We start from the raw sequence: 27,391 nt of genomic DNA on the forward strand, positions 1-27,391 counted from the left end.
AAGTATCTGTTCAGTTTTACAGTATATGTCATAAAACAAGACATGCTTAAACCTTTGTGGAATGCAGATTCCATTCCATGGGGAGTGACTCACTTTTATAAAAGCTTTGGGCAGAGAACTGTATCTGAAAATATGATGCATTAAAACCTATGAGTCAACTTCCTCTGAAAATATGTAACATCTGTACACACATGCCTGTTAGCTACTGAGGTGGACAAGATTTCACAGCTGTGTACAAATCAGCTGGTGAGGACTCCCCCAAACCCATGAACAAAAAGGTCTATCTCAGATGTTGTGGTAGGAGTCATTAAATCTCTTAAAACCAGACACAGAGCAAACAAAAGATTTTCCCTATCCATAAGGATGCATTTTGAAGTACAAAGGAACCTAAGCCTCACAAACTGGATTTCAACCAAGTTTCTATTATCCTGGGTGCCTGAGGGAGACAAAGAGCTTGGCTTTCCTGTAAAGAAGAATCTTTAGGGTCTGGGAACACCAACACTCACTCTTGTCTTGGACACGTGACCAAGAGTTGACATAGGTACACTTGTTACTATCAGCATGCTGGGTGAGACTATGGACTTCTACCATGTAAGACTTTTAGGCAATAGTGTCATATATTATATAAGCTTTGCCTACTTAGCAGTATTTGTAGGTGATGCATGTCTGTGATTAGCTAACTCTTATCTTTTGCTTTCTCATAATAACTTAACCTTAAAGTAGTCTTTTATTTAAGATACCTAGAGCTGATTGTTCTCACTAGCAGTCAACACAGATATTACCTGATGTGCTGTAGAGATGTAAACTGTAAATGGAAGCTGGAATGAGGGAATGGTCTGAGAAAGAGCTGCAGCCTCCATCCTCCAACATGGTAGCAGAAAAGTGTTAGCCCACACTAGTTAAGGCACCGGATGAACCAAAAGATCTGAGTGCTGGCAGGGTAAAGGCAAATAGCCCAACCCCTACAACAGTGGGTTTTTTGTTTTTTTTAACAATTGTAATCATCTGTGTCTTAGAATTCCCTGCATGGGGACAAATTCTATCTGCTGCACATAGGGGTAGGATGGAGAATAAAATCTGTCAATTAAGCAAGCAGCACTAGCCTCTATCTCCAGGCACCTTTCTAAACTGAGTACTTTTTTTAGCTTGTCATTCAAGCTTTGACTCAAATTTGCTTGGGAATGGGGGCTTTTAATGATTTTTCTGCAGAAATTGGGCAGAGAGAGACTTTATTCAGATTTATAAAATTGTTTATATTGCAGCATAATGAAAATGACAACACCTGGAGCAAAGATCATTCTGCAGAATTTCCTCTTCTCTTTAAAACTCTAACTACACTGGGAGATCACATATATATTTTAAAAAGTGAAACACAGTTGATACTCTTATGTACACTTTAAATTTCAGGCAGCCTGCCTGACTTGTTCTCTCTTTCCTTTCCTAGTTCACTGCTCCGCTATGGTGGAAATCTGTCCCTTCAAAGTGCCATGAGTGTCCGATTCAACAGCAATGGAACCCAGCTGCTGGCACTGCGTCGGCGTCTTCCACCAGTCCTCTATGATATCCACTCCCGACTGCCTGTCTTCCAATTTGACAACCAAGGTTACTTCAACTCATGTACTATGAAGAGCTGCTGTTTTGCAGGCGACCGTGACCAGGTAACGGGCAAGTGGTGCCCTCCCAAGCTCACGTGTTAATTACTCTGTGCAAAAGTAGAGGCTTTCATGAGCATTTGAAAACAACTTTTAAGAGCCTTCTCTGATTTGGGGGATATTACTGAATCCAGAACACGGTGGAAGGGGAGGGTGCGGAGAGAGGAGGAGTTGTCCTTATTTTCTTCCTGTTGCAATACTACACAATTGTAAGTGAAAAATAATGCACACCAAGGAGTGTGGTAAATTCTACATCTGAATAAAGTAATCTAAAATTAGAAAACGTGTTTTCAAAAGAAACGTAAATTAGCTCTCTGAAAGGTCCATTTGATCAGTTTTCACACCTGTGAATTAGACAATATTGTCTAGGTCAGAAAATTAAACTACTTATTTAAAGCTGGAGAAAGAGGCTGGCAGAAAACAAACATTGTGGGTATTTAAAATTCTTCTTTCTCAACTTAAATTTCATTATTTTACAAGTTAAAAACAAATTTTTACAACTACTGGAACCATAAAACCTGCCCAGCATGTGAGATTTCCCCTGGTATCAGTAACAAAGATTTTGTAATCAGAACTTAAATTTCCCATGCAGGAGATAGAATAGAGTCTCCTGTAACTGTAAGGGCTCAGGCATGAAAACATATTTCTGTTACTGAAGTAAGTGGCTATGACTAAGAAGCACAGGGAGTAGGTATGTTCGTGCATTTCTAATCGGAGTGCACAGAAGCAGTACTGAAGGCAATTTAAAAATTAGAGGAGTTTGCCCCAAGGAAACTTAAAAAGGGCAAAGAAATATATTACAGAAGCAAATTAACCCGTTGTACATTTGGAAACATGTCACTTCTTATGGGTCCATAATGAACAAACCTAAAGATGGCACTAGTCTTTTTCCTCTAGAGGTCAGAGTAGAACTACAATCAGGACTCAGATAGACCTTTTAGCATTATGCTTTTTATACTTTTTTTTTTTTTTGTTTTGTTTTGGGGCAGGGAGGTTATGGATACATGCATTAGTTTTATGGGAAGAATGTGGGCATTCTTCACTGGGCCTGTTCTTTGCTTTTTGAAAAACCCAATAGACACAGGATATCTGGTACAGTTAGGAGGCTGGTATGTAAGCATTACATACAATATGGAATATCTGAGCAATGGGAGATGCGCTTCCTGATGAAATTTAAAGCGGGGAAGGAAAGAGGGAAGCTAGACATAAAATGGAACATCAAGAGACAATTGGGGCAGCCTTCTATAATGGCAAACTTTTTTTAGGGTGTTATGGAAAACCTTTCACTGGTGCCAAAACATGTACATGTAACTTAATCTTTGGTGTGGGGAAGTCTGTTAACTGCAGAAATGTCAAATATAAGGGCATACTAATCACACCTAGTACATCAATCAACCAAACTAAAGGAAAACTGCAATGACTTTTTTTTTTTTCACCGCTGATTTAGAGGACTCCAAAAATAATGAATTGGAATATGAAAGTTCGAGAAACTACACAGCAATAGTTAAAAGTAACTAACTGGATATGTTTTAAAATATCCAGTGATAGGAATTGGACATGTAGGGGCTGTCACTTCCAACAGGAATTGCATTCTGGTAGGGCATATCTAGACATGAAGATAAGAGCTAGACCCTGCAGCCAAATCCACAAAGGATACAGGACAGGAGACTTCTGCAGTTCTTTGTAAGACAAATTCTGTACTTTGGCAGGTGTGTTGGAGTTCTGTGTTTTTGTGTGTGATATGTGTCCATTCACGAAACCAGAAAAATTACAGAATTTACAGAAAAAGAGCTTGGAAATTTGCTCCCATCTGTTTATCTTGGAGTGTTATGCTGCATCCAATTACTATAGTATCTTAGTGCCTTCCACATAAAATCAGTAGCAAAGTCCCTAATGAGCTTTGTGGAGTCACTGACACTTTTCCCTTTATGGGGTCAGAACTCTGCTTTGGGTGGGGGGTTGTGAGGAAGGGCTTGGAAATAAAAGGGATGTTAAATTTGTGAGGGCTTGTCTACATCAGAAAGTTGCAGCGCTGGTGAGGGAGTTACAGCGCTGCAACTTTGAAGGTGTACACATCTGCAGGGCACCACCAGCGCTGCAACTCCCTGTTTGCAGCGCTGGCCGTACTCCCGTTTTGTCTCGGGTGTAGAGGATCCAGCGCTGGTGATCCAGCGCTGGTAATCCAATGTAGACAGTTACCAGCGCTTTTCTTGACCTCCGTGGAAGGAGGAAGCCTCTGGTAATCAAGCTGGTTTCCTTTCCCGGTTTGCTCTCTCGGTCCCGGAGCCAGCCAGCAAACCGCAGGGAAGGAGACCTGCTTGCTCGGGGTTCCGGGACCGAGAGAGCAAACCGGGAACGCCGCGGTTTGCTCTCTCGGTCCCGGAGCCAGCCAGCAAACCGCAGGGAAGGAGACCTGCTTGCTCGGGGTTCCGGGACCGAGAGAGCAAACCGGGAAAGGAAACCAGCTTCGCCGCGGTTTGCTCTCTCGGTCCCGGAACCCCGAGCAAGCAGGTCTCCTTCCCTGCGGTTTGCTGGCTGGCTCCGGGACCGAGAGAGCAAACCGCGGCGTTCCCGGTTTGCTCTCTCGGTCCCGGAACCCCGAGCAAGCAGGTCTCCTTCCCTGCGGTTTGCTGGCTGGCTCCGGGACCGAGAGAGCAAACCGCGGCGTTCCCGGTTTGCTCTCTCGGTCCCGGAACCCCGAGCAAGCAGGTCTCCTTCCCTGCGGTTTGCTGGCTGGCTCCGGGACCGAGAGAGCAAACCGCGGGGAAGCTGGTTTCCTTTCCCGGTTTGCTCTCTCGTCCCGGAACCCCCCTTGAAGCCGCCCAACAGCGCTGCAGTGTGGCCACATCTAACACCACTTGCAGCGCTGGTTGCTGTAAGTGTGGCCACTCTGCAGCGCTGGCCCTATACAGCTGTACTAATACAGCTGTAACAACCAGCGCTGCAAAATTTTAGATGTAGACATGGCCTGAGTGTCACTTAAGATAGAAAGGTGTTCTCCAGCTGCAGCTCTCGTTTCTTGTCTTCTGGTATGTGCTAAGCAGACAATATGTATGATTCAGGCCTCGTTTTTAATTTTCTGTTCCAGACATCTTCAGGAAGTAACTGAAGATTTAATATTTTATGTTGGACCTAGCTATATTCTATTCCAATTTTCAATTAAAAATACTGAGTATTGTACAAAAGTTGAGACCACCTCACAAAGTTGTGTTTGATTTAAAAGTTATACTCCTAAATGGAAAACATGTGGTTACCAAAGGCATACCTTAATTGGGCATGGGATGGTGTTGTGTTGAGGGGGCTGTACTTGAATAATTAGTTCTATCGACTAATAGTGAATTTTTAAATTTATTCCGTCTTTGGCAGCTGGGGCAGGAAAGAGACCATTCTAAGGGGTCTCAAAGATGAACCATGAATTACGGAACAAGTCATAAACATATTAGCAAATGATCAGGAAAGAACATGGAGGAAGAAAAGTAAATTTCCTGGATGACAAATTAATTGAATGTTTAGGGATAGGGGAAGAGGTAGATTTCCATGTCTTTGTTCTCCTTTTTATATTATTCACTAGTTAGCTTAGTTTTACATATATATTGGGCTGATAGCTGAATATAAAAGTTAATTCCCACTAGAGAGCATAAAATACACTCTTCATTGTATGGCAAAAGTCCTAAATAACCAACATTGCTAAGAATGTAGTTTTGGTTAACAGAACTTGTAGATGATTCTTTGTCCAGACAGTGATGAAGATAGAAACTCTTGAGTTTTATGGCCATCAGGCTTTACATGTGTTCTTGCATTTCTCTCTTTATAGGGCTTTGTGCTCTGGAATCCCTCTCTCTCTGATAGACTCTGTTAACCATCCCAGGGAACAGAGACAGAAAATGCTGTAATATTTGTAATTGAGAATGGGAACCTGCTGCAAGTGATTTGCATGCAGGAAAATGGTATTAAAGCAGGCCTGCTGCTAGTAAAAGAGAAGCCTAATGTCAATGAGTTAGTATCATTGTTCCCTGAAGTTGTAAAAAGTAGAAATGTTCATTCTTTAGCCTCACTATGAAATTGCTGAACTAAAAATCATACAAAATATAAACTGAACCTCAATCATTAATGAAATTGAGAGAGAGGTTATAAAAGTGCTTCACTCGTTTGCGTTCCTATTTGACTTGCAGATATTTTGGGCAGGTAGGCTGTGACAAGAACATATCCCTTTTGTTGGGCAGAGGCTAGCTAGCCGTACTTCTCTCTATGCCCTTGGTTACAGGCCTTTGTGTTCCTATGAAAGCATCTGAATCATTCAAGTCTGAACACTAACATAACCGTTGTCCTTACGAACCTGTTGAAATAATAAACAGAATATGCAAGATTTTTCCCCCAAAATGCCAGACCCTCAAATCTAGTTTGCTCTAAATGTCTGCATTCTTTTTAGTTTTATTTTTTAATCAATCCATAATGAATTGTCATTAATTTGGATTATAACTGATAATGATATTAGGGCCCTTACTCCATGTTGAGTGGTGTAGTATTCTTCAAATACCTAGATTCTTATGGTGATCAAAGTACAAATGAAAACTTTTATCGTTTGGATCAACGCAAAATTCTGCCCTTGTCCTAGGTATTAAATATGAATACACTGTTCACGTGCTACTTACTAAGAAGCCTCTCCTCTTCCTTTTACAGGAGCTCTGATCTTGATCAGTGAATGAACACAATATAAGTGTCTTGTTTGCCTTTAATTAGGAGCTCAACTCAACCCAGCCTAGCTGCTCTCACACCCACAGAAGAAAATAAGTGGTGTGGGGAAGGCAGATTGAATAGGCCCAACTTTGGCCTTAGTTACACCAATGCACCCTATCAACTTTAGAGGGACTGCCTGGATTTAAATGAAGAGCACAGTTTGTCCCAGTACATATACACTTAGTGGAAGGCATTTGTATCTTAGTGTTGGGTGATAGAAAAACTTCCTGCTCATGATTCCCAGCTGTAATATGTGGTGCAAGTGAACAGAATGCCAATCACCAGCTTTTATTCCACACTATATATGTTTTGAACCACTCCAGGGCCTGTGGTAGTAAAATACAGCTGGTTGTTGCTTGCCTCAATAAAAGGGTTAATTTGTATCCTGTGACTAGAACAAAAAGTGTCTTGAATCTGTGGCATGCCCTCAGACATTACATCACCACTCAGCCTCTTCTGTTGACATTATACTGAAGGGGAGTTTCAGGAATGCACAACTTGCTGTACTGCAGACTTTTAAAATTCCCTATAAAGTTACAGCTTTCTTTATGTTTAACTCTGCACACTAAATTCTGGTTAGGGATAATATGATTTATGCCCATCAACTAACCAAAACGTCAGCAATGCTCTCTTCCAAACAGGGTTAGTTATATGGTTGCTAAGCCCCATAAATGCGGGGAGTTGCTGTGGTATGGAAATATAACTTTTGTTGTACTTCCCTGCATGCGTTCTAGTTAAAAGGACATGTTTTGAGGCAGTGGTACTTATCAGTGTCTAATTCTTTAAAAATTAAAGGAGAGTTTTCCTCTCTAAAGAGTACATGTATGCTTTTCCTGTGCGAAAGGGTGCCAGAGTATGAATGATAGCTCACATCAGGTCTTGAACTGTAAAGAACTCAGTGTGCAAATATGTTGGTTTTTTTGTTTTGGGGGGGGAGGGGTGGGGGTTAGGACAATTCTTTACATAAAAAAGAATTTAGTGTCTTATATATTTTACAGAGAGAAAATTGGTGTCTGTCAGCTTGCTCAATGGCTGGTCTTCATTGATTGATTGATTTTAAAAGGAATGCAGTTGGAACTGAGCTTTGTATATAAAAGTTGAAGAAACCCAATTCCATCGCCAAACATTCACTTTCAGTGTTTGTCTCCCCTTCCCCTCCTCCCATCCCATCCCATCCCAAAAGAAACTACTTCATGGCATCTGAGTCACTGCAAAAGTGATAGAGAATGCCCCCTTTGATTCTGCTGACTCCCCCTCATCTCCCCGCAACCCTCCTGCCCTGAACATTTCTTATCCCTCATTTCCTGCAGACCTTTGTAGGAGAGCTTTAGTCCTCCGGACATTGAGGTCAGCACAAAAGGAGCTGTTCTCCTTCGCTCCTTTTAGGCTCTGCAGGCAAGGGGCCCTGATTTTGAGTACTTTCAGAGGTTTGCAGAATTGGAGCTTCTTTTATGTGCACTTTGGGAAATCTGCAGTGTAAGGATTTATCTCTTCAGGATGATGGGTGTGGTCTGGTCTATGATTTAAATAATAATAATAATTAATAATAATTACCTGTTGCTGACAAAATAGGGGCCAGCGATGGGTACAGCTGAACTGGTGCTGAATGCTGTTTAACTGCAAGTGTAGACAAGAACATAAGAATGGCCATGCTGGGTCAGACCAAAGGTCCATCTAGCCCAGTATCCTGCCTACCGACAATGGCCAATGCAAGGTGGGAGTGAACCCAACAGACAATGATCAAGTGCTCTCTCTCCTGCCGCCCATCTCCACCCTCTGACAAACTGTGTTAAGAATCAAGCTTAAAATCTGCTCTTTTCTGGATGGATAGTGATAAGAAGGCTAGGAATCTTGTATTCTCATAATTAATAGAATTTTCTATTCAGTGGGTTCAAGAGAGCAGGAAAAGCATGCAGGATGCCTGCAGCTGTAGCAGTGTTCAGAAATAGTCTACATCTACCCCTCTTCCTCTCCGCGTACATAGAAACGTCTTCTTTGTTTTCTTTGGGACATAGTGGAAATATTTTCCTTGCTGCAGAAATCTGCAGTCATAGATTTTCAGTTTCTTCTCCCAGTGATTAAAAATTCAGTTTTACTATGCAGTGAGTCTGCAAAATATTGATTGATAGGTTTTGATAACAGTTTTTTGTATGACAGGTCTTTAAAATTGCCCTTTGGACACTCAGTTGCTTTTAAGATTGGGGTGTGTGTTGGGAGTGAGAGTAGTGGTTTGATTTGAATTTTCAGTGCAGTTCTTTAGTCTGTTACAGAGCCATCTGGCTTTTCTTGTTCAATCGGTACAGTTAATTAGACCGGCATGTCTCTTACCGGGCAACAATTGATCAATTACTGCAGAGAAAGCCTTTGCGGAGCTGTGTAAGTTGATCAGCACATGGTTAACAACAATAGTTGATGATGAATGTTTCCTTCTCCAACAGCTTTAATTGGACAAACATTGTATGCTTTGTAAACATTTATGTAAGTGTTATAAATGGAGAAGATTCTTCTCTGCCCTTGACTTGCTTCTTGAGGATAAAGGGAGGTTTTAAGTCCTGTTTAATTACTTAACGTGGCTCAAATTGTAGCATAAAGAACCAGCCTGGAAAACAGTTTCAGGTTAATAGAATTGTGCTGATTAGCGTGAAAAAGGATAACTTTTTTCTTTTAAGCCAGTATGTTTGTTGTTACCATAACACTTACGAGCCGCACTGTGCTGGGTACTGTACAAACACTGAACAAAAATGTCATACCTGTCCCTAAAAGTTTACAATCTAAGTATGAAACAAGACAATAGATGGATACAAACAGATTGATGGGGGGCGTACAAGGACCCAATAAGACTATATTGGCCAGCTTTCTGAGTAGTGGGTCTTGTGCACCAGCGGCCTAATCATAGTGTAGCGTCCCTCTCCACCTGGTTACCTCCTTTAATGCCAGTCTTCTTACAGGTTTTGATGGACAAGTCTGGGTTCTTTTGGATCCCATCACCCACTCAGAAGGGTGTATCTTCTTTCTTTTTTCTATGAAATTATTTGGCAGTGCCTCCACCCCCTTGCTCCTTCCTGGCAGGGTCACCAGGCAGCTTGGGTGGAAAATTCTAATTACAGACACACAAAATATATTCAACACAATAATTATATTAAACAAGAGACAAATACAACATCATAGGGTGAAACACTATTTTTAGGATCACCGGTGCCCACACTGAAAATACCCATGATTTGATGTAGCAAATGTAAAATTAGTGCCCCATTGGTATGTGTACTTTGCTGGGGGCCTTGATGACCTATAACCACAAAATTCTTCTCTGCAGTGGTTTAGCAGTGTGGCAGACTGGGTTCAGTACAGCCCAAAGGGCTCACAACTGGGAGAAGATGGTAAATCCCTCCATAGGTGTAATACACAGCAGGTTATAAAATCCTCAAACCCTTACCCCCTGGCATGAGGACACAGTTCAGGGAGTAGAGGGTCCCCAAAACAAATTCCCTGACCAACTAACTAAAATATAGTGCACCCACAAACTCCATGAATGATCCTCAGGTTCAAAGATGATGCTGGATTCCTCAATCACTGCAGAGGGGCTGCTGTCTGCTGGCAGGGATCCTCCTCAAGCAGGAATCAGGCTGAGTGGGTCCCAGGATTTCCCCTCACCACAAAGATGCAGGGCTCAAGGTGTAGGTTATAGAACTATACTAACATCCAAACTGTAGCCTCCTAGCCAAGCCTCCAGTCACACACTCAGCAGGCAGCTTCCCTGGACTAGCAGAGCTGACTATGTGGTGACTGGTCTCACCTAGGGAGCTGGAGGGCAAACCCAGCCTGGCTAGGGAAATTTCCCAGCAAATGCTACAAATTGGGAATCATCAGTGGGGAAGGAAAAACCCAGCTGAGGGATCTGCTGTCAGGTCCCTAGAGGCCTGTTCTCAAGGGCAACCCTGCTTGCAGGCCTGGGACTCACCAGCTCTCCACCAGTTCTGCCCTTTTCCTGGCTGGGTCCAGACTGACTACAAAAAGGCTTCTCCCTGGGAGGGCCTGTCCCTCCCTATTGGTTGCTGGGTACACTCTGAGTCTGCCTTGGCTCCCCCTCCATGAGCTGCCAGCAGACAGAGTCCCAGGAATCTATGTAATCTCCTCGGGCGTTACAATAGTCAAATTTGTGTGTTGAAAATCTCTCTCTCCTCTTGGTCACACTACATTAGGCCTGCAGGATTTTCAGTATGTCTTGGGCCTTGTCCACACCTGTGGCGCAGCCATGTTAATGGAATTGATTTTCAACATTAACCAAACCTAAAAGCCATTTTAGGACGCAAGGCAATCTTGTACAGTAGATTGGGGGCAGCAGGGGCTTATGAATTTTCAAAGGCAGAATAGGTGTGTTGCATAAATCCTATATATCTTATTCATAAAGGCAAGGTCTTGCTTTCTAAAGTGAGTCTTGGAAGGCAAAAATCTCCATGGAAGAGTCATCAGGCTTGTATTCTTTTTAGTCTTAGTCATGAATTTTATTTTGGTTTGTTTATATGCTTTTTACATAGAATGGCTTAGTTTCCTTTTGTTTGATCTTCCAGAGGGAAAGGTAGATTTGATATCTGGACTCAAGGAAAGAGATGGTAAAGCTGGGAAAAAGGCACTTTGTTACCTCAGGAGTACAGATAAATTTAATTAGGTAAAAAACGTACAAATGTTCACTTGACTGGGAACTGAAACTTTATAAATCCCCATGGGGGGTTAAGGTCAGTATAACTGTTCGTATAACTCTGTTTTTCACACCCCTGAAATGACGTAGCTATACTGAAGTAAGTGTGTAGTGTAGTGTAGACCTTGCCTTTAGCTATAACACTGAGTACATGTCCCAGACCTGAAGAAGAGCTCTTTGTATGCTGGAAAGCTTGTCTCTTTTACCAAAGTAAGTTGATCCAACAAAAGATATTACCTCACCCACCTTGTCTTTCAAATATCTTGGAACTGACATGGCTACAACACTACATGCAGCATTTCTATTCATAAGTTGTTCTACTTTTAACAAATACTTCTAGGAATAATTTCCACCCGCCTCTCGCCATACTTTTGATTGGGTATACGAACTCCCCACTGAGCCAGAGTAAGAAGGGGCTAATAGTGTGCCCTGGATACAAGTATTAAATCAGCTGTACTCCACAATCAAAAGTGTCAAGCCAGGGCCTTTGGCTGGAGTTAGTAATAGGGAGGCGGAGCCGGTGCAAGGATATTTTGCGCCCTAGGCAAAACTTCCATCTTGCGCCCCCCTTCCCCCCCCCCAAAAAAAAAATCACATACATTATACACAATACACGGTCACGAAATTGTGCCCCAGACCTTTTTTTTTATCTGCCATGAGGCTGCATCAACTGTAAATGAAAAAAAATGAAATGTTATTCCTATCAGTCCTTTTTCTTGTTCACTATTAAAAATAAAGGATAGAGAATGCATGTCACTTACTATAATTAACTATTTGAATTTCATCAACTGTTTGACGTAAATATTGATTAAGAGATCAAGATGACTTTCCCTTAAAATTAAGCAATGTTGATTGTAATCAGAAGTACACCTTTTTTAGTCACGTATACGTCCTTCCTTCATATCAAAATCTGACTGGGAGTGCTGAGGAACCCATTCTGCCTAACTAGGCATGCACCTCCAAATGATTAAAAACATCAAATGGTACAAACTCAATTTGAATGAAAAATTCCATTTTCTAACTAAATAGGTCACACACACTCAAATGGTTGCCAAGTGCTCTCTGTGGTGGTATGTTCATCTGCTATAAATGCCTACTAACTTCCCTGTAGCAATAATCTTTGACTTTGATCCAATGAAAGCAGGATGGAAAAGCTCCCCCCCAGAAGACCTAAGACATGATGGCTGGATGACATAAACAGACACCTGTCCCTCACAGACAGTACCTCATAACATGCCAATTGTGCTCAGGACAGAACATCACAGAGGAATATTATGCATTCAGTGGTCTCTACAGTGGCCAAGCAACAGCACTTGACAACTAACCTAACCAGTCCATCCAACTTTTTTAACTGCTTCTTGGGCACTGGTGAGGGGTAACGGTGCCAGACTGAGCCCGGTGATGCGTGCAGTACAAGTCCACAAACTGAGGCAAGGTGCTGGGCCTAGAGTCCTGCTGAGACTGCTGTCCTGCACCAAGTGGAGCGCAGCCTCCATGAGGAGAGAACTCAAATAAATATCACGCTCCTTCTGCATGATTCCCCCAAGCACTTCTTCAGGCAGCTGCTATGGGGGTCACTCACAGGTTTAGGCCTGCCTGTTGCAGGCAGAACACAGCACAGGGCTTAAAACTCAGACAGGGCTGCCCAGAGGATGCAGGGGGCCTTGGGCAAAGCAAAATTGGGGGCCCCTTCCATAAAACATTAGCAATACTATAGTAACATGTATTAGGAAATGTAAAAAATAACTAGTGAAATACATTCAAAAATAACTTGTAGTAATTTGAAAATACACTAAATACATTATTTAAAAACATTAAAAGCTGTAATGGTCTGTATACATTTGCAATTACATAATGGGCAGATGATGGGTGATTGTGATGGTTGGTACCAATGGGCTGTCGCTGCCTGGGGGTGGTGCTGTTGTTGCCCAGGGCTGGGTGGGGAGCTGGGCTCTGGGTTCAGGGGTGCCCAGCTCACAGGGGCTGGGCTCAGGGATGTGGGGAGATGGGGTCAGGGTGGTGTCCAGCTCAGAGGGGCTGGGCTCGAAGCTGGGGGTCAGGGCTGTGGGGGGGATGGGGTCAAGGGGGGTGCCTGGGGGCACTGGGGCAGCTCAGCTCTGCAGGCTGCTGTTCTCTCGAGCCACTCACATACAAGGGGAGCAGGAGCAGGGACCAGCCAAGGACCAAGGGGGCAAGAGCACAGGTGCCTGAGGCCGAGCTGTGGGGAAGCACTTGCTTACCTTGCCCAGCAAATGAGCGTCAGGGTCTTCTTTCTTCCTCCACTCCACCAGACCACTGCTGAGGCTCTTTTCTTCTCCTGCCCCTCGCTGGGGCTGATGTGGAGGCTGAGCCAGGGGGCAGCCCCTGCTTTCCTCCAGAAGCCCTTGTATCGCGCCATCGCAGGGCTCCTACCACGTGCGCTAAGCAGAGCTGCGCAGCTCTGCCCAGCCGCCCCCCCCATGAGAAAAATTGTATAGGCTGGAGCCCCTGCTCTGGGAGGGAGAGGGATTCTGATTCCTGATCCTCTGCTAGCAGCCTAGAGATTTCCCCTGGGTCAGCGCACCACCGGCAGCCTGAACCTCTGGGCAGTCGCAGCGGCGCCCTGACCCAGGGGACTCCCTGGGCTGCTGGCTGCCGCGTGCACACTGACCCAGGGTCAGCGCACCTCCACGGCAGCCGGCAGCCCGGGGTTTCCCTGACCCGGGGGACACCCTGGGCTGCGGGCTGCCGCGGCGGTGCGTGCTGACCCGGGGGACACCCTGGGCTGCGGGCTGCTGCGGCGGTGCGCGCTGACCCGGGGGACACCCTGGGCTGCGGGCTGCCGCGGCGGTGCGCGCTGACCCGGGGGACACCCTGGGCTGCGGGCTGCCGTCGGCAGCTCAGACTCCCTCTCTGTCCCAGCAGCAGCTGCCGGTCAACCATTTAAAAAAAAAATTGGGGGGCGCTTTTTGGCACCCCCAAATCTCGGCGCCCTAGGCAACCGCCTAGTTCGCCTAAATGGTTGCACCGGCCCTGTAGGGAGGGAACAGTTATGAGGAGGGAGGCCTCAGAAGTGACTGCCCTGATGAGGAAAACTCCATGTTGAGATGCTTAAAGGGAGCTGGGTTCACAGGACTGGGGACTACAGCCAGGCATGGAGATAATGGTCTTGTGTGTGGAAGGGAAGGCTTGGTCACACTTGTTTGGTCTTGTCTTGTCTTCCAGGGAAAGAGGGGAGCCTAGAATATGAACTGTTTTTCCTGTCAGGCAGTGGTATTTTGCTGAGGGTTTTACTTTTTATTTTTTTTTATTTGGAGACATTTTCCTGCAACTTCTTCCATAGACATGTCCTTATTTTTGTCTCAGCTGTGGCCAGTGGGCATTCTGCTAACATAACAGTGACACAGTACTGAAAAAAACAGGTCCTTGATAAATAACAAATGATCTTGTTGCTTGCATATGTGCATATTTTTTTACACACAAGAAACGTGGAATTATTGTAATAATTCCAGTGAAATTGTAAAGTAGATGTCAGTCAATTAATATTCTCCATATGAAATATATCTCCCTTTGTACTAAAAAAAAAAAAAAAAAAAAGTGGGTTCGGGTGGATATAGAATTCTGCTTATCAAGTAACCCTTCCTTACACACATACTTTGCTTTAATCGGTATAGCTGAATAACCATTTCATGGGGACAAGAAAAAGTGGAATTCTCAAATTCTTCATGTAAGGAAATGTATATTGCAAGATGCTGAGAGCTTTCCAACAGACAACAATAGGAAAATAAAGACCTGAAGGCAGTAGGATTCCAGAATGTGCTAATGTTTGTTGTTGTGTGACCGCAGCAGCAACAGATGAGATCTCAAGTTGTGTGTATCACCTGTGGTAATTTCTTTTGGGAGACATAGGGAGAGTAAGGGAGGTAGGGAGTGGGGAGAATGGGAGGAGCTGCAATGGACCAAAAGAGGAACACACAAGTCTAAAAGTAACTCTACCAAAGTCCTAGTCACTGTTAATTCCACGCATTTTATTCATACTTACAGCTCTGAGAATTAATCCATGTGTTCTTCAGCAGCAGATATTAATCACACCTGAGAGTTTTCTTCCTTCTAAAGCAACTTCTGAATCAGCAACATGTAGTCATCTGGAAGCCTTTTCCTCTTGTTGTTGCTAAGAGCATAGATCGAGGCTGATCCTTCATAAGAACATATATACTAGGTCAGAACAATAGTCAGTCTAGCCTAGTATCCTGCCAACGCCAGGTTCTTCAGAGGAAATGAACAGAACTGGTAATCATCAAGTGATCAATTTCCCCGTCGTTCATTTCCAGCTTCTGGCAAACATCCTTGCCCATTCTGGCTAATACTCTTGGATGGACCTATCCTCCCTGAACTTAATCGAGTTATTTTTTTAACCCTGTTATGGTTTTGGCCTTCACAACATCCTTTGGCAAAGAGTTCGACAGGTTGACTGTGTGTGTGAAGAAATACTTCCTTTTGCTTGTTTCAAACCAGCCGCCCGTTCATTTCATTTGTCGACCTCTAGTTTGTGTTATGAGAAGGAGTAAAGGCATTTCCTTATTTACTTTCTCCACACTAGTTATGATTTTATAGACCTCTATCATATCCCACCTTAGTCATCTCTTTTCGAAGCTGAAAAGTCCCAATCTTATTAATCTTTCCTCATATGGAAGCTATTCCATACCACTAATCATTTTTGTTGCCATTTTCTGTAACTTTCCAGTTCTAATATATCCTTTTTGAGATGCGGGGACCAGATCTGCACACAGTATTCTAGATATGGGCTTACCATGGATTTATATAGAAGCAATATGATTTTTCTGGCTGCTTATTTATTCTTTTTCCTAATGATTCCCTTTAATAGAATGAAATACTTAATTATGTGCTGATTCTTAGAAAATGCTTTTCTGTTAATGGCACATGTGATCATTCTGCATGTTAATATCTACCATAGTGATCAGCTACTGCAGCAAAAAATGCAGACTATGAAGCAGGTGTTTTTAACATTGGTGGAGGCTTTTCCTTCCAAATGTCTGAGCTCTTCCCTCAGTGTCTGGCCTGATTCAAAAGTCGCCACTATTTCACCAATCTTCTATTTGGGGGCCTACCATTTATCCTTTCACTATTTCCTACCACCTTATGATTCATCACTGCTGGCTTACCTCCATGATCCTCATCAATGTTACTCTACAAATCAGCTGGTAGAAGATACCCTGTTAGGAGTTAGTCTTGCACATTCCCTTACAACCTAAGATCCTTGGACCACATATAAAGTGGAGTCTGAGCTGACATAACATTGCTTATATGGCTCCTTCAGTAAGTGCCTTTCTTTAAACCAGCCTAGTGGCATTCTGACACTTACCAACATATAACCATGGCACTGTGTGCTCCATGGCAACAACATTTTAAACTCTACAGCAGTATTAATTCGTTCTGTCCTGAAATATACTTCATTTCTATCCCCCAATACCACATGCAGCGATGGTTCATTGAAATACTAGCTCAAGTAAAATTAATTATTTTCAAAAATGGATGTCTAAACAATCCTGGACAGGTGGCCCATTTACACACCCCAGGCTTTGGCACCAATGCTCTTATACAGATGACACAGATCAGAACCTCCTTTCCTCTCCTCTCTGAATGTGCCAGGGACACGGGGAGATTGTAGGTGGCTTCAGCAGCTCATCTTCCTTTTTAAGCTTCAGTTGCTGCATTGTTCTTCAGCCAGTGCGGCTCATACGCCTGCACTCCTGGCTGATCCCCAATCCCTGACTGTAAAATGGACTCCAGTTCTGGTTCATTGACCCTGGCTACATGGTTCCATGCAACAGTGCAGGGAGCATGCTCTGTAATCCAGTGAACTGCTATTGTGAGGAAAGCTGGAAAACGAGACCGCTACAGGGAGTCCTGTCAGGGCAGGGAGATATGGAGGAAGAAAATATCGGGACACATGGGGGTGGGTGTCGCCAGCGTAGCAAAAGAAAAAAAAAAAACTAAACTCCTGAGTGCAAAATATTGGTCAGGGACGAGGGACAAACGCCTAAATATCGGGAGAGTCCTGATTTTATTGGGACGTCTGGTCATCATAGGAGGGGGAAGTGGGAACATTGGCCACTGGCTTTGATGGCAGCAAAATGGCAAATTCTGTGAGGTAGATGTGAATGTGATTTTTTACTCCTACCCAAAGTCCATGGGGTTCTGCTCTCCCATCACAGAGCTATTGGTTCAAGCTGTCTGCAGACTTGATAAGGTAAACTGAAGAGTCACCTGCACAGCAGCTTTTACTGGCTATCGCTAGGCACAGCTCACTATTTAAAATGAAAACTGGGACTTGGGTACATCTGTCTGTGGCAGACAGTGAATTCTGTGGCAAATTCTGCAGCTACAGGCTCCATCATACCATGTAGGCACCCACATGCCTCACTTTGGAATTTGGCCCACTAAAGAAAGTTTAAGCTTGTGCAGCTTCATCAATGGGAGAGAGGACTGTAGCATGAAGTGAATGATTAGGAGGAAAGTTTTTTAAAAAGAGTAACTTTTTAAAAAGTAGGAGTGGAGCTGTAACTTCCTCTTCCAGCTCCTTGGCATGCAAGTTATGGCAAGTTAGACTCCCTAAAACTTGGACTGCTAGACCTATGTACACCCACTTACTAAAGTGCAACTAACCACCACCACATACGTAGCCTCAGTTTTTCCCTTTGTTACTAGTTCCCAAAGAGGTTTGCTCTCAAACCAGACTCTTAGCATAGCTGCAGCCTGATACATTTTGAAGTTTCCAGGCTGGCTGTATGCATCTGTTTTATTCTTTACAAATGTTTTTTCTTTTGATTTTCTTTTTCCTTTCCCCCTTTTTAAAACAAAAAAAATCTGAAACTAATTCCTTCTGTTTATTCTTTTTTAGTAAATATATGATCTAAAGCAAGACATGAGGTGCTGGGTATGACAATGATTTTGGTAGAGAGGGAAACTTGGAGCATTATTGTTCAGCATCAGATGTTTCCTGATAGAAGTATTTGTTTAACTTTCTCTTAGACCATTTTCAGCGATATTTTGTCATTTTATTTTCAAACTAGGGCCATCTTTGCCCTGTGCTGAGCAGTTTCTACTTTGATTACATTCTGGGGTAGCAAATCTTGATAAGATGGCAACCCTTTGTATAATTTAAACAACTACAAAAACAACAGCAAAACTTTCCATGTAGCCTTTTCTTGTGTAACAAATACCATTTGCAGAACTGCTTTGTTTCTTGAACTGTTTTTGTTTGGGAGGCTGTCTGCATAAGCCTTAATTCATGTAGATCTGGCACAGTCGCCTAGCCTGCTGTGGGCTAGCACTTGTAAGCTGCCATATGAAAGGGAACCGCTTATATTCCTGGCACCACTAGGTCATTTTGGCACTGGTAAGCTGCCTAAGTGCCTGAACATGTTGGCTTGTAGGAATTACTCTTTGGAGAGCTTGGCACTGAAAGGAAGGGTTTTTTAGCAATACAGAACTAGTGCACACAAGTTTTGTAAAGCAACTGGTGTTTGATCCATGCTCCTTCACATCAGTAAAGAGGCAATTTGCATTTGTAGATGCTTACTCATACCCATACAGTTTTAAAATTGGAGCTGCGAGGAGAAAAGAATAGTTGGTTGCATTGTCGGTGGGTGGGGACTTTGAGGGTTTTCCAGAGGTCTGATGTTGCATTGTTGTGGCAGCACATATTTTACCTGTAAAATAACTAGCATATTGTTTAAAAATCTTTAAAAGGTTGTGTGTTTCTCCATGTAGTTTGGCTTTATTTTTGTTTCTTAGTCCTGTGTTAAGATCACAGGACCTATCTCTTCACAGCCCGCTATCACTCTGCCTGATGAGTTTGTTTATCCCTGGAGAATGGAAACCAGTTAAACTCAAGCCAGATAAGTAGAGCTTATCTTCTGTCAGAGGTCAAGAAAAGGCCAAATTTTCTTTCTTTTCTCTCACTTACCAAAAAAGTTTGATTTTGGGGGCTAGATTAATCAGATTTTTCACAATTTAAATGATTCGTAAATCAGTAGACCCAACAGAGTTACTTTCAGTTTACATCAGGCTAACTGAGATCAGAATCTACCCCTTTGTCCTTAGTTTACATGCCCTGTTGTCCATTATTTGAGATTAAGGTAAATGAGTCACAGAGCAGATTGTTGGAAGATATGGTAAGAGGTAGTTTTTGTGTCCCCTGCAAGTGGAAGACAGTGAAATGTTCTCTTTTTCAAATGTCCCCTTGTCACTGTGACAGGTTGGACCCCTTAGGATGCCACCTAATGTGTTGAGATATCACTGAGCCCATCTGTTATGCCAGCCTAGGACCCTTTTTACCTGTTTTGCTGAGCCAGGCTATTAAGCCTCCTCCAGCCAACACATAGGCAGGGCCACACCCAATTGCAGGATGAAACAGACACTGAGGCCATGTCTACATCTAAAATTTTGCAGCGCTGGTTGTTACAGCTGTATTAGTACAGCTGTATAGGGCCAGCGCTGCAGAGTGGCCACACTTACAGCAACCAGCGCTGCAAGTGGTGTTAGATGTGGCCACACTGCAGCGCTGTTGGGCGGCTTCAAGGGGGGTTCGGGGAACGTGAGAGCAAACCGGGAAAGGAGACTAGCTTCGCCGCGGTTTGCTCTCGCGTTCCCCGAACCACCCTGCAAACCGCAGGGAAGGAGACCTGCTTGCTCGGGGTTCCGGGAACGAGAGAGCAAACCGGGAAAGGAGACCAGCTTCGCCGCGGTTTGCTCTCGTGTTCCCCGAACCACCCTGCAAACCGCAGGGAAGGAGATCTGCTTGCTCGGGGTTCCGGGAACGAGAGAGCAAACCCGGAAAGGAGACCAGCTTCGCCGCGGTTTGCTCTCGCGTTCCCCGAACCACCCTGCAAACCGCAGAGAAAGGAGACCTGCTTGCTCGGGGTTCCGGGAACGCGAGAGCAAGCCGGGGAAGGAGACCAGCTTGATTACCAGAGGCTTCCTCCTTCCACGGAGGTCAAGAAAAGCGCTGGTAAGTGTCTACATTGGATTACCAGCGCTGGATCACCAGCGCTGGATCCTCTACACCCGAGACAAAACGGGAGTACGGCCAGCGCTGCAAACAGGGAGTTGCAGCGCTGGTGATGCCCTGCAGATGTGTACACCTTCAAAGTTGCAGCGCTGTAACTCCCTCACCAGCGCTGCAACTTTCTGATGTAGACAAGCCCTGAGATCAGTTCTGGAAAGGCTCAGTTTAAGGGAGGTGCCCCAGCACTCAGGTGTCCACCTCCCCTTGGAGTGCAGACCCAATGGTATATTATGAAATTCACCTCCTCCCTCAGTGTGAAGGAAGGTATGCACAACTCCTTGTCCCCCCTCTCCCCAGTTAGAAAGTACAGAAACTGGGTTTAATAAGAAACAAAAAAAAACTTATTAACTGTAAAAGGCAAATTTTAAGTGGTTAAAGGGGTAGCAAACAGAACAAAGCAGATTACTAAGCATATAAAACCAAACACGCAAACTAAGCTTGTTTCACTAAAGAAATTTGTTATAAATAGTATTTTCTTCCGCTAGTTTTTGTTGCAGGCAGATTACAGAAAGTCTTGAAAGACAGCTACACTGGTCTCCAGCTTGAAACCTCAGCTGGTATTACTCACAAGCTGGGTGCCCTTCTAGCTTGGGCTCAACCCTTCTCCCCTCAGTTCAGTTCTTGCTTCCAGGTCTTTTTCAGTGTCTCTTAGGGTGGGGAGGCAGAGGAGAGCCTTGATGTCACTCTCCGGCCTTATGTAGCTCTTGTGCATGGTGGGAACCCTTTGTCTCCCAGTGGAAGAACACTGGTATTCCAAAAGGTGGGTCCACTACTAGGTGAGTCAGACCCGTGTCTCTGCAGAGCTGTGGCCGCCATTACTTGTAGGCTGTCTGGAGTGTCCACAGGAAGGTTAAGCTCTTTCACAGTCCATTGTCTCTGCTAATGGCCCATTAGCCCTGTCTGGCTTTTCCATTGTTGTACCTGAAGGGCTAATTGGGGTTGATGCCCAAAGTAACACATTTGAAATATAGATACATAATTAATATCCCTAACTTCAGATACAGAAATGATACGGGCATACAAATTGGATAATCAAATTCAATAAGTCATAACATTTCCATGACATGCATCTGAAGAAGTGGGTATTCACCCACGAAAGCTCATGCTCCAAAACATCTGTTAGTCTATAAGGTGCCACAGGATTCTTTGCTGCTTTTACAGATCCAGACTAACACGGCTACCCCTCTGATACTTAACATTTCCAATGATATCTCACATGAGCCATATTACATAAAGTACCTCTCAGGTATGTCCTATTCATATCATAAGCATATTTTCATAAAGAATATGGAGTGAAACATCAGTCATACTTCACTATGCAAAGTATGGAATACATAAAGTAATGTGCATTGTGCCTTTGTGTAAATATAAAGGAGGGGCTGTTTGTAACCACCTCCCCAGCAAAACTATAAGCCAAAAAAAAGGACAGTATTGTGATAAACTTGTATTTGCGGCGTTTCCTGAAATTTAAGAAGAGAGAGCTAGATTTGGTCATTTTCCCTCTGCTGAATAATAGCAAGATGATTCTTGGCAACAGTGAGTGAGTTTTCATGGTAATCTTCATAAAGGTATCGGTGCAGGGGTGGTTGAATGGCTGTCTGGCACATTCTAGATGCTTGTGATGTCTGAGGATGAACTATTTTGAGTTTAGGAAAGGGTCAGAGCTCAAAGTTCAGGGTGGTTGGGTCTGGGATTTTGGTCTGGATCCATCTCTGCTTTGGAGGCTAGACCGCATAGCAGACCAAAAATAAAACACGGACAGCGGACGCTTGCTTGGAACTCTCGTCCTTTTGTGTCCAGAGTTCTGAGATCCCTAGCTGGGGCAGCAGCCTGTCCAGACACACAGAGAAGTAAAACTTAGAAGTTCTAAAAGTCATGACCAAACAGCTGGAATTCTCTCAGTTCACTTTTAAGAGAACCTAATTCAAGTGATGCCTCACCTGTAACTTGCTTTATTTATTTTTATTTCTAATAGTACATCCTCTCTGGCTCTGACGACTTCAACTTATATATGTGGAGAATTCCTCCGGATCCAGAAGCAGGTAAGTTTGTATGTGGAATCTGACGAATACTAGTGTTAAATACTAGTGACCTCTCAAAATATCACAAAATATTGTACTGTATTATAGATTGAGGCCAGAAGGGACCCTCGTATACTCTGTTCTAGCCTGACCTTCTGCATAATGCAGGCCTTAGAACTTCACCCAGTCTTTCCATTGCATTGATCCCAATGACTTGTGCTTAATCTAGAACATAACTTTTTTGGAAAGATGTTGACTCTTGATTTAAAGACATCAGGTGTTTGGAGAATATACCACTTCCTTTGATTTAAACTACTTCAGTTATTAACCCTCACTGTTGAAAATGTGTACTTTATTTGTGTTGAATACAATTAAGTGTGACCTGTTGTGCTGGGGGACACGGAGCAGCATTCACTCACACTCCCTGTCAGTACTTGGCCCAAGCTGGGGAAGCTAATGGTTCAACCAGCGAACCAAATTCGGTGATGAATCCTGGTCACGTGCCACCTGAGACACATCGCACATCCACTAATAAGGCTTCCTGTGCTACAGTTACATAGTAATGTGGCAGATAACTTGCCTTAAAAATAAAGTGCCAAGGTTTTATTTTATTCTTAAAAGCTGGTCGGGTACAGTGAATGATGAGAGCTAGCTGCTATTGGGAGAGTAGGTCATAAAAGGCTCAGCAAACTGGAGAACTTTGGAGAAAATGAGGCCTCTTAATTTTGGACTGGTTATTAAACTTGATTCTGTATAATAATCTATTTTATTGGGATACAAAACTGATGACTATGTTTATACCATAGAAATTTAAGGATACTAACATCTCTTAACCAGGATTATATGGATTTGTCCTCTCTTTTCCCTTTGACTTTCTCATCCTTTCTCTAGGAGATCAATCTTCTCAATTTCCTGTGTAACTTTTTGGTTTAAAACGGCTATTTTGAAATTAGTAAGAGAGAATGTGTAGATTCTAAATTACACTTTATATTCTAAAATAGGCCTGTTCGTATACTCTTCCTTTACTTATTGGCCAGTTCCTGGATTTCAGGATATTGCATTTCTCTGGCAATGGATGCTGATGGCCCTAATATCTAGAGGATCCATCCCTCTGTTAGTTGTCTTCAACTCTTGGCTGTGAACCATGCAATTCTGCACTTGGTGCTGAGCAGATGAGCTCCTGTGTACAAGGACTGATACCTAGAGTTAGCACAAATTAACGTGTCATGTTAATCAACATTTTTCTGACCAGTCTTACTGTAACTTGAGGGGGGGAGTAGTACAAGATTTCAACACTTCAGTTACAAAACGAATTGCTTAATGTCAAATGCAGTAATAATCAGAAAATCACAAGATAGAGTATGTATGTCTTGATCTCCTGTAACTTTTTTGGAAGAATTTAGCTGAGCTCATACTCTTGCTGATAAGCCATTCCTATCTCATATAGACATCACTTCATTGCTGATATTATGCCAATCCCTTGAGGATGCCCAATTTAACTGTCCTGTGCAGCTAATCTATTTTTAAACCCCAAAGCATTTTAATGTATCCAGTGAACATTTCCAGAATTTGATCTGAGAATGACTCTTCAAGATTTTCATTAGTAATAATGGGGCCATTATACACTTTATGGATATTGGCTTCTGTGGTAACTAATTTGCCAGCCATCCAGTTATCTAGGATGAACTGATCTGTAGTTCTCTGTCTTCGTCACTCACCTCTTCTTCCAACCTAAGAGGGAGAATTTATGTAGAATTCTCCAGAATTTATGTAGCCTTCTTTATTGTGATGAAAGACAGTTTTTTCAACTCAGTGGGGTTTGACTACAAAAATTACCAACATTTACATTAAAAAAAATCTTCTTCCACAGGTATGCTGAGGCCTTTCTCACCTCACCCCACCTCAGCTAATACAGGAAATTCCCTCATTCTCAGTTTCTGGCCACCAATACGAGTCTTTAAAAGTGTCTGTATGCCTATAATCCAATAAGGTAGAGTGAGGGTGATCATAAATGTTATAAACTAAAGTTTTACAAATCATGTGCTGTACTGTTCTAATTAATGGTCTTTTTAGTAAAGATATGACTACAGCTGAGTTATGAGCCCTCTTTAATTGATTTGAGACATAATATTTCTGTTAACACACATTGAAGGGAACAGTACTGATGATTTGTGTATGATATGGTACCTTTTTCTTGCAAGCCTGAAATTGCTTTACAGAATTTCTAGATAAGGAGAACTTCACTCATTACCAAAATGTAGCCACATCAATGGTGGAAAGTGATGATAGCTGTTTAACAGCTCACAGCATCACCTCACAGCAAATTAGAGGAGGCAGTAAAGGATACACTGTTCAAATGGAACTGCATTTACATACAGTAGAACCTCAGAGTTGGGAACTGGCTGGTGAACCGCAGTAGGGAAGCAGCGGAAACAAACAAACAGAAAAAAAAAAACAGAAAAACCAACAATAGTAAAACTACTTTTAAAAAAAAAAAAGGCGGGGGGAGGAAACCTTGTCAAATTTTTGTAAACTAAGGAAACTTTCTATGCTTGTTTCATTTAAGTTAAGATGCTTAAAAGGAGCATTTTTCTTCTGCATAGTAAAGTTTCAGAGCTGTATTGTTTCAGAGCTGTATTGAGTCAATGATCAGTTGTAAACTTTTGAAAGAACAACCATAACGTTTTGTTCAGAGTTACAAACATTTCAGTTACAAACAATCTCAATTCCACCTGTTTGTAATTCTGAGATTCTACTGTATGTAGAATGTAACTACTTGTATTGGCATCTTTCCAGCACGCTGGAATAAACTCTGCATATCTTGCAAATAATTGTAGTTTAGAGAAATTCTCCCAGTGGGTAGGCTAGGTCATTCCCCACTCCACAGTAAGCTCTCCAGTGATTTGTTCAGCCTAGTTTTAAATGTGCCACACAACGGGGCTTTCATTGCTTACCCTGAGAAATTTATGTCACAATAGAATAGTTCTTTAAAAATTAGGAAGCTTAGAAGCGTTTTTCCAACTTTCTCCATATATGTTTGATCATTTTTAATAGGGATAATGTAATATACATGTATAAGTGCCAGCAATCACACTTCCTTCACCCTTTTCCCTCCCTCCTTGAAGATGGTGGAACATTTGTTCCCATGCTTCCCCCACATCCCCAGTTCCTATCCAGTTCTCAGTTACTTTTCAGAAATCATCAAAGGCTTGGTGATTTTTTTTTTTTTTTTTTTAGCTAATTCCCTCATTAAAGCTATGGACTCCTCAAAGGGTAGAAGTGGACAGAGACTCAGTTTTATCTTTCTTCTGATGGATAGCATTTCCTGCAACACAGGGCACCCTAGCACCATGCAAGGACATTGGTCATTTATTTGTGTAACCAAATCCAGTATTTCTACAAGTTTCTGTTGGCAGTGAGGAAGGCTGAAGTGAGATGAGATGTAGGCCCCACCCATACTGCTCAGCAAAACTGTTAGAACCTTGTTTAACTGTTCGTGGTTTTTCAACAGAATTTACCAAAACCACAGTGGGAGAGGTGTGTGTGTGTTCGTGTGTGTGTTTTAAATATCAATCCAAGAAGCTGTTTTAGCAACAGGAATTTTTATTATTTTGTGGTTGGAGAAGGTGATCAGATGATCACCGAGTTATTTAATTGAAATGACTGTTTCCAGACTTTTGAGCTGCTTAATAAATCAGAACAGCAAACTGCATTTCCAAATCTCTCTTAATACCATCTTTTGACTGTAACTCTGTAACAGCTGGCAGTAACAGGCCTGTCATTGTGGTCCAGTTACTAAACTAATTATGGCAATTTTCAGCATGACTTATGCAATCTTTCTTCCCTTTTTTGCAATGTCATGGCAAATGCAAACAGCTCTTCATGCTTGAAGTATTAGATGGCAAGATTTTATTGTGTTGGAGACAAGTTTGTACTTTAAGCTCTCAAAGTCCCAACATGATTAGTGGAGCTTTTTTTTTTTTGGGGGGGGGGGGGAAGTGATCTAATTCAATGGGAATGTATTCTGGAACACTTTAAATTTTAAAAAGTCTGTTGTGTCTCAGATGACTGATGATTGGATATAAATCCCTTCATTTCTAGAACCCTGGTTCGAATCCACCTGAGGTAAGTAGTGACCAAAACGTTCCGTATTGTACAAACTACCACCTCAACTACCATTAACAAGTCCTTGTTGGCTTTCTTGGGGAAGGAGGCAAACCCTGAGTGGGCTGTGAAGGCAGATGCTATGCAGAGAGGACATCCTCCAGAGTGGAGGCATTGTTGGGCAGCTTGTACTGCTGTATCCAATAGAAGTTATTGTAGTGCCCATCCTTTAAAAAAGGGAAGGAGGAGGAACTACAGGCCAAACAGCCTCACCTCAGTCCCTGGAAAAATCATGGAGCATGTCGTCAAGGAATCAATTCTGATACACTTAGAGGAGAGGAAAATGATCAGGAACAGTCAGCATGGATTCACCAAGGGAAGGTCATGCCTGACTAACCTAATTGCCTTCTATGATGAGATAACTGGCTCTGTGGATGAGGGGAAAGCAGTGGATGTGTTATTTCTTGACTTTAGCAAAGCTTTTGATACGGTCTCCCACAGTATTCTTGCCTGCAAATTAAAGAAGTATGGGCTGGATGAATGGACTATAAGGTGGATAGAAAGCCTAAATCTTCAGGCTCAACAAGTAGTGATCAATGGCTCCATGTCTAGTTGGCAGCTAGTATCAAGCGGACTGCCCCAAGGGTCGGTCCTGGGGCCAGTTTGTTCAGTATCTTCATTAATGGTCTGGAGGATGGCATGGACTGCACCCTCAGCAAGTTTGCAGATGACACTACACTGGGAGGAGTGGTAGATACTCTGGAGGGTAGGGATAGGATACAGAGAAACCTAGACAATTTAGAGGAGTGGGCCAAAAGAAATCTGATGAGGTTCAACAAGGACAAATGCAGACTCCTGCGCTTAGGAAGGAAGAATCCCATGCACTGCTACATACTAGGGACCTAGTGGCTAGGCAGCAGTTCTGCAGAAAAGGACCTACGGGTTACAGTGGATGAGAAGCTGGATATGAATCAACGGTGTGCCCTTGTTGCCAAGAAGGCTAACAGCATTTTGGGCTATATAAGTAGGGGCATGTCCCTCAATCTGCTGGCAATGATCATTCCCCTCTATTCGACATTGGTGAGGAGTCATCTGAAGTACTGTGTCCAGT

General features: G+C 42.9%; 1 protein-coding gene across 3 annotated transcripts in view; it reads left to right on the forward strand.

Moving 5' to 3' along the window:
* DCAF5 (DDB1 and CUL4 associated factor 5) overlaps positions 1 to 27,391 on the forward strand; it is a 111,135-nt gene that overhangs the window by 53,650 nt on the left and 30,094 nt on the right. For all 3 annotated transcript variants that reach the window (XM_030559710.1, XM_030559711.1, XM_030559713.1), the window contains 2 exons: positions 1,445 to 1,658; positions 22,131 to 22,197. In XM_030559710.1, coding sequence (XP_030415570.1) covers positions 1,445 to 1,658; positions 22,131 to 22,197 — 281 coding nt within the window. The remainder of the gene's footprint in view (positions 1 to 1,444; positions 1,659 to 22,130; positions 22,198 to 27,391) is intronic.

This window comes from Gopherus evgoodei, chromosome 4 (genome assembly GCF_007399415.2).
Source record: "Gopherus evgoodei ecotype Sinaloan lineage chromosome 4, rGopEvg1_v1.p, whole genome shotgun sequence".
In the NCBI taxonomy this organism is placed as follows: Eukaryota; Metazoa; Chordata; order Testudines; family Testudinidae; genus Gopherus; species Gopherus evgoodei.